Source organism: Takifugu rubripes, chromosome 9, assembly GCF_901000725.2.
Source record: "Takifugu rubripes chromosome 9, fTakRub1.2, whole genome shotgun sequence".
NCBI lineage: Eukaryota > Metazoa > Chordata > Actinopteri > Tetraodontiformes > Tetraodontidae > Takifugu > Takifugu rubripes.
In genome coordinates this window covers 5,538,932-5,544,931 of record NC_042293.1, presented here as the reverse complement: position 1 = coordinate 5,544,931, position 6,000 = coordinate 5,538,932, and the positions used below count along the sequence as shown (strand labels likewise).

Below are 6,000 nucleotides of genomic sequence, written 5' to 3'. Positions count from 1 at the left end.
CGGAAACTCCAGAGTGGTAGAGAGTCCAACCCCTCTCGAGAATACTGGTTCCAGAGCCCTTGCCGTGCGTTGAGGTGAGGCCAACTATATCTAGTCGGAACTTCTCAACCTCGTGCACCAGCTCAGGCTCCTTTCCCACCAGAGAGGTGACATTCCATGTCCCTAGAGCCAGTTTATGCAGTTGGGGATCAGACCGCCAAGGTCCCTGCCTTCGGCCGCTACCCATCATTAAAATCCATTTAATTATTTTGAGTTATTTTACAAATAGACAAAGAACAGCGGTCCCATGACCCCTTGGTGGAGCTAATAATGTAACAAAACAGAGGTCTTTCTTCCATATTTTGTTTTTATTCTTGATATTTGTTCAGATTATGAAAACATGGTTTTAAATTTTCTATTTTATCACTCAGAAATCTGCTGACAGAAAATTAAATTATTTAAACACAATCCAGCTGTATGGTGTCAAACATGTTTGACAACTGAGAGAGGAGAGACGTTCAGGAAGTCTCAAACATTTTCTTCCTGTCAGCTTTGTCTTCAATGTTCTTTCGCCAGTCGCCCACAGCTTCTGTTGGCTGCAGAGTTCAAAAAAACATTTAATTTCTCATTGTAGTCATTTTTTTGTTTCTCATGTTAAACTTGAACAGATATTTACTTTCAGGGTTAAAGATATTTTAGTGTTGGGGACAACCTCTGTCAGCCCGGGTAACTAAGAACCACCTCTGTCTGCCTGACCAACTCAGGACCACTTCTGTCAGGTCAGGTAACTCAGGACGATCTCTGTCAGCCCGTCTAAATCAGAACTACTTCTGCAGGCTCCAGTTTACATATATACTTTCTCACATCCACCCCAACACTTCTACCAAGAATCCCAAACTCCACCCACAACAAAACCTAGCAGCCATCTCTTGCCTCCCCTGCATCCTCTAGATTTTGGTGGTTCTTGTTAGCTTTCCTAGTTTAGTTTTCCTGGAGCTGATGTCCTCAGCATCCTCCCAGATAAATCCCAGGGTCTGGAGCAGTCTGATCCCTCCTCTAGCTCTGGTAGGAACAGCTAATATACTGTGAAAGGCCCTTAAGCTCTGAGACCTCTGATGGAAGACCCCCTGTTTAAAGATTACTCAGGGAATAGAGCAAAAACAATGAACTTACCTCCTCTTTGACCTCCTTCTTCACCTGCTTCAGGTTGGATCTCAGGTCCATGTTTACTGTGTGTTTGGAGCCAAGCAGCGCTTTCAACATGGCATCGGCGGACATACGGACTTTCTTCAGGGCGGGTTTCTTTACACCAGCCAGGTCCACAACTTTGATCTTCAGGTCATCAACCTATCAAAGAGGTTTAAACATGAATTTTTGGACATTCATTTGCCATATTTATGAAAAACGCATCTGAACTTTACCTCTTTCTCAGCTTTGGCGACTTTTGCCTCAGCATCGTACCGTTCCTCATCAATTTTGTCAATAAGAGCATGAAGTTTCTTGCATGTTTCCTAACAAGCATGGATGTAAAACATATTAGGGCTGATCATTAGTTCCAGTTACTCATAACTTTGATGGCATCAGAGGGGGAGGGACCTCTGTATCAATTGAGCAGTTAGATAGCTAATCAACACTACATCCTGTTAAAACCATGACAGTTCATCTGGCATCAAAGGAACAGGCTAAACTGATATATTAGACAGAACCTGGTTTTGCTGTTCTACAGATGGCACCTGCTTATATTTACATTTGAAACCAGATGAAACTGGTATATTTTTCAGACATATTTCTAGGACTAACTAACAGCAGAACTTAAAGATGACAGTGAAGTTCTTGGCATCAGGACATAAATGCTGTACTCACCATTAGGGCAGCTTGGTCTCCACTCAGGTCTGGGGCGGGACAATGTTCCACCATGTAGGCCTCTTTAGCTTCTTCGGTTTCCTTCTTCTCCTGTTCCAGCCAGTTCTGAGCGATCTGAAGAATCAAACTCTGCACGACGCAGCCAGATCACGTCAGATATTGAGGAAATCTAATTTCCAATCCACATTTAAAAATCTTTTAAAAATCATGTCATATCCTATAAGAAATTGGAGAACATTTCATGTTTACCACGCTATGAAATCATGGGTAGATGTACCTTCAGGTGATGCCTGCGGCTGGACGTCATCTTTTTCCTGTTTACAGTCAAGCAACATTTACTCATATACTCATACAACATTAATGACATGACAATATTAATATCTAGCTAAATCATATCATTATAGATGAAGTGAGCACTTCACAGTTAGCATTAAAGCTGAGTCAGTAAATGTGCAGAAATACTCACTGGGACATATTTGTGCTTTTCAAATTTCACCACCTGCCTGAAGGAGCATAAATATGCTGTCAGGGAGGAAATATTTGAAAACCAGAGCTGACAAGGATCAACTCATGTCTCTGGACAGATGCAGACACTTGGTAACCTGATCTAAGCCACAGCTGAAGAGCTGCGTCGTCAACGAAACTAAACTGGGAGTGCGGATATCAGGTGACCCCTATCCGTTTCACGATCAGATTAAATAAAGACCACAAATTCTGAAGTGATTTTTAACATTAAACGGGTACAAGAACTTTGAATATTTCAATAACAGGTGATATTCACAAACAAATCCATTTGAAAAAGTATTTAATGGACATACTGTAAATTATAAGCATATTTTTTCACAGGTAAATGTTGTTACTGTCCGTATGTCTTACAGTTTGACTGAAGTCAGTAATCAGAATTATCTTTCAGAAATTACACCAAATTTCTGCGATGTATGAGGGAATTATACACAACATTTCTTTTTACTTTATTAACCCTAAAAGAACAGAAAAGTCCATGGATGTTATGCTGGATTTAATCAAAGCACTGATGAGAATCTGGAAACTATTCAGATAACATGGAAACAGTTTATTAGGTATTAAATAAAAAGATTATATATATGTATTTTTTTTTTTGCTGTTTTTTGCTTTCTATATATATATATATATATAGAGAGAGAGAGAGTTCTCACCAGAGAAGAAGAAAAGAAAGAGTAGGAGATCAGCTGGTAGGAGAAGAAGAGCGTCTATGCCACAGACAGTCAAAAGTCAAACGGTTTATATGGGCAGATGCAAAATGTTCACATTCTCTTTATGGAAGTGCATCGATACAGACCAATGAGACCGCGAGCTCCTGAAATACTCCCCACCGTCCCTGCTCCCCCAAACACCCACAAGCTGCTGAAGAAGACTTCCAAAACCTTCACCTTCTTTCTAGATATGCATGATATAATACAGTTTTTCTAAAATTTAGGTTTATAGTGTACAAAAACAACAAAGTAACAGACAACTTTGGATTGACGTTATTTATTTAAATGATTTCGCTGAATGGATCCTTGTTAAATAGTTCTTGTTATTTTAGTGCTTTTGTTGAAGTTTTAGTGAAACTATTTCAAATAAAAAAGTGTTTGAATTTGAGTCTTGTTGGACCTCAGCGAAACAATTTCCTGGTAGACATATTTTAGGACGTCTCAAACATCTTCTTCCTGTCCGCCTTATCTTCAATGTTCTTCCGCCAGTCCCCAACAGCCTCTGTGGACTAAACACCATCATTCCTTTATTTACACTTCTTTCTTGTTTCTGAAGAAATTTTCCTCTTTCCAGTGAAATATCTGAGACAAATTATCCATTAATTCAGCATAAAATGTAACACATTAGCTGAGTATAAAATCTGCATTTTTTTTTTATCATGACAGTGATCGAATGGGAGAAAGATGAGTTTTGGTGTGGTTACCGTGGCAATGGGCTTACCTCCTCTTTGGTCTCCTTCTTCACTTGCTTCAGGTTGGCTCTCAGGTCCATGGTCACCTTATGTTTCCCTCCCAGCAGTGCCTGCAGCATGGCATCAGCAGACATCCGCACCTTCTTCAGAGCAGGCTTCTTCACGCCGGCCAGCTCCACCACCTTCAGCTTCAGGTCCTCAATCTACCACAGAACCAGTAGGCTCTTCAGTTTCCCAACATTGGTGATCAGTTATCATGCTCAGGTTCTCTGTCCATACTTCAATATCAGCTTTCTGAACTTTAGCATCGATGTCATAGCGCGACTCGTCGATCTTGTCAATGGCAGTGTGAATTTTCTTGCACAGTTCCTGGTGACAAGCGGAACACCATTTTCTGAGAAATTTGAGAAATTTAGCATTCCAATTATTCCTTTTCAAATCTCATCAGCTCACCATGAGAGCAGCCTGATCTCCACTCAGGTCAGGAAAGGGACAATTTTCAGCCATGTAGGCTTCCTTTGCCATGGCGATGTCCTTCTTCTCCTGTTCGATCCAGTTAGCAGCAATCTGAAGCATCAAGCTCTGCAAGAGTTAGAAAGTGTTGTTTAACTTTTAATTTTGAACCTTTTACAGAAGCTGTGAAAGTGAGAACCTTGTTTTTACCTTCAGATGATGCCGACGACTCGACGTCATTTTCTTTCCCCTGAGATCAAAAATGATTGAATGAGTCATTGTAGGTGACTTTTTTTTGGGGGGGGGGGGGTTGGGGCAACAAAGAAACTGATGTTTCAGGTAAACTGTGGGGCGTGGCCATCACTTTAGGTGTTGTAAACTACACATAATTTCTATATGAACCACAAAAACGTTTTATTCAATAAATCACTGGTGACATATGAAAGGAAAATGACACCTGTGTTATGTTATTTGCTGAAAATACAAATCAGAAGAATTGAACTCAAAGATTAGGAAGAGGAAGGGGGCTGGTACTCACTCAGACATCTTGGTGGTTGTCAATCACTTCCTGTTCACAAGCAAAACTAGTTAATCTTCTCAACATCAACAAATATGACAGATGACCTTGACATCAGTCTTGACTGGTGACCTTTGACCTCTGTGACAAAACAGGATACTCTTTACTGTCACAAAAAATGGCCTAAATTTGAGCATGTGGGTCAGATGACTGACACTTTTGGCCCCTCAATAAAGAAATCTCTGCCTGGAATTTGACTGAAGGCAACTTATGACCTGAGCACCAAATGCCACTAGCAGATGACACAAGTGCTGCGACAGGCACGTAGCTGAGGCCGTTAACAGCAATGCCAACAGCCTTCAGGCATGTGAACTGCCAACTGGTAGGAGCAGGCATGGCCACAGAACTGCCTGACATCACAATAATCATAGTTTCAAATATAATGTTAGAACAAATAAAAAAATCAAATGATTTATGCTTTTCTTCAGTTTTACAACAAAAGCACAACAAATACATCAAATTCTCACAAACATTTTTTAAAAATTATCTAAGGTTGTAGGTTTGTATACTCAGGATAAATATTATTCAAGTAAGTTCTGCTTAAGGAAATAAGTAAAGATTTTTTGTTAATGGTAAAATTGATTGAATGCCATGTAAACGGAAACATGAAAACAAGTGACAGGGAGCACTTTGCTCTTTAACTGTACCTGAACGCATCATCACTGGTGAGGGGTCATACCTGTTAACACCAGAACACCAACTACGTAAACAGAGCGGTGCAAAAGCTCACCTGACTGTGACCTGTAGGAGGAAGAGGAGGAGGAACTGGCCAGATCTCAACAGTTAAGAGAAACATATAGATGTGATGTGCTAACTCAGCAGAAAAGACAACCCTCTTTATGGAGGCGGAGTCACCTCCGACCAGTCAGAACGTCCAGTCCACAAATACACGCCAAAACAATTCTTTGGGGCTGGTCATGGTTGACATAAGTAATTGAATGATGGTGTCAGTGGTTCTAAGAACAGTTTTAAGTTCTAAAAGAACTGATCTGAGACCACTGGGATCAGTGCTGGAGAGAACTTTCAGAAGGATCCATACAAATGCTTCTGCAGAACGCTCAGCTCCAACTGGAAGACGTTTTCTCATCCAATTAACTTTTCAAGAAAAAAAAAAATCCAGATTCAAATGATGACAAAACCAATACATTTTAAATAGGAAACAGGAAATAACTCACCCTTAACAGGAAGCGTGCAGCTTAGTCAC

General features: G+C 40.4%; 2 protein-coding genes across 4 annotated transcripts; both read right to left on the bottom strand.

Moving 5' to 3' along the window:
• Positions 1–326: 326 nt before the first annotated feature.
• LOC115250956 (troponin I, fast skeletal muscle-like) lies at positions 327–3,191 on the bottom strand. The gene is made up of 7 exons (XM_029841247.1): positions 3,018–3,191; positions 2,309–2,345; positions 2,120–2,156; positions 1,843–1,971; positions 1,401–1,490; positions 1,153–1,326; positions 327–575 (listed from the first exon to the last, which is right to left on the bottom strand). Exons 2-7 carry the CDS (start codon positions 2,314–2,316, stop codon positions 498–500), a joined length of 516 nt encoding a protein of 171 aa, XP_029697107.1. The 5' UTR covers positions 2,317–2,345; positions 3,018–3,191; the 3' UTR covers positions 327–497.
• A 145-nt stretch (positions 3,192–3,336) lies between these two features.
• Positions 3,337–5,618, bottom strand: LOC115250955 (troponin I, fast skeletal muscle-like). Of its 3 annotated transcripts, none has more exons than XM_029841244.1 (7): positions 5,527–5,618; positions 4,758–4,787; positions 4,430–4,469; positions 4,220–4,348; positions 4,046–4,135; positions 3,796–3,969; positions 3,337–3,583 (listed from the first exon to the last, which is right to left on the bottom strand). In XM_029841244.1, exons 2-7 carry the CDS (start codon positions 4,763–4,765, stop codon positions 3,506–3,508), a joined length of 519 nt encoding a protein of 172 aa, XP_029697104.1. In that variant the 5' UTR covers positions 4,766–4,787; positions 5,527–5,618; the 3' UTR covers positions 3,337–3,505. The 3 variants fall into 3 exon arrangements, with proteins under 3 accessions (XP_029697104.1, XP_029697105.1, XP_029697106.1); XM_029841245.1 differs by having other exon boundaries at positions 4,758–4,877; positions 5,527–5,609; XM_029841246.1 differs by having other exon boundaries at positions 5,444–5,538.
• Positions 5,619–6,000: the final 382 nt, after the last annotated feature.

Bases quoted from the DNA above. Each gene is read 5' to 3' on its own strand.
- LOC115250956 (XM_029841247.1), bottom strand. The intron at 1,972-2,119 runs GTACATCTACCC...TGCGTCGTGCAG, and splicing joins GCCGCAGGCATCACCTGAAG to AGTTTGATTCTTCAGATCGC. The intron at 1,327-1,400 runs GTAAAGTTCAGA...CCTCTTTGATAG, and splicing joins TCGCCAAAGCTGAGAAAGAG to GTTGATGACCTGAAGATCAA.
- LOC115250955 (XM_029841244.1), bottom strand. The intron at 4,349-4,429 runs GTAAAAACAAGG...TAACTCTTGCAG, and splicing joins GTCGTCGGCATCATCTGAAG to AGCTTGATGCTTCAGATTGC. The intron at 3,584-3,795 runs GTAAGCCCATTG...GATGGTGTTTAG, and splicing joins AGAAGGAGACCAAAGAGGAG to TCCACAGAGGCTGTTGGGGA.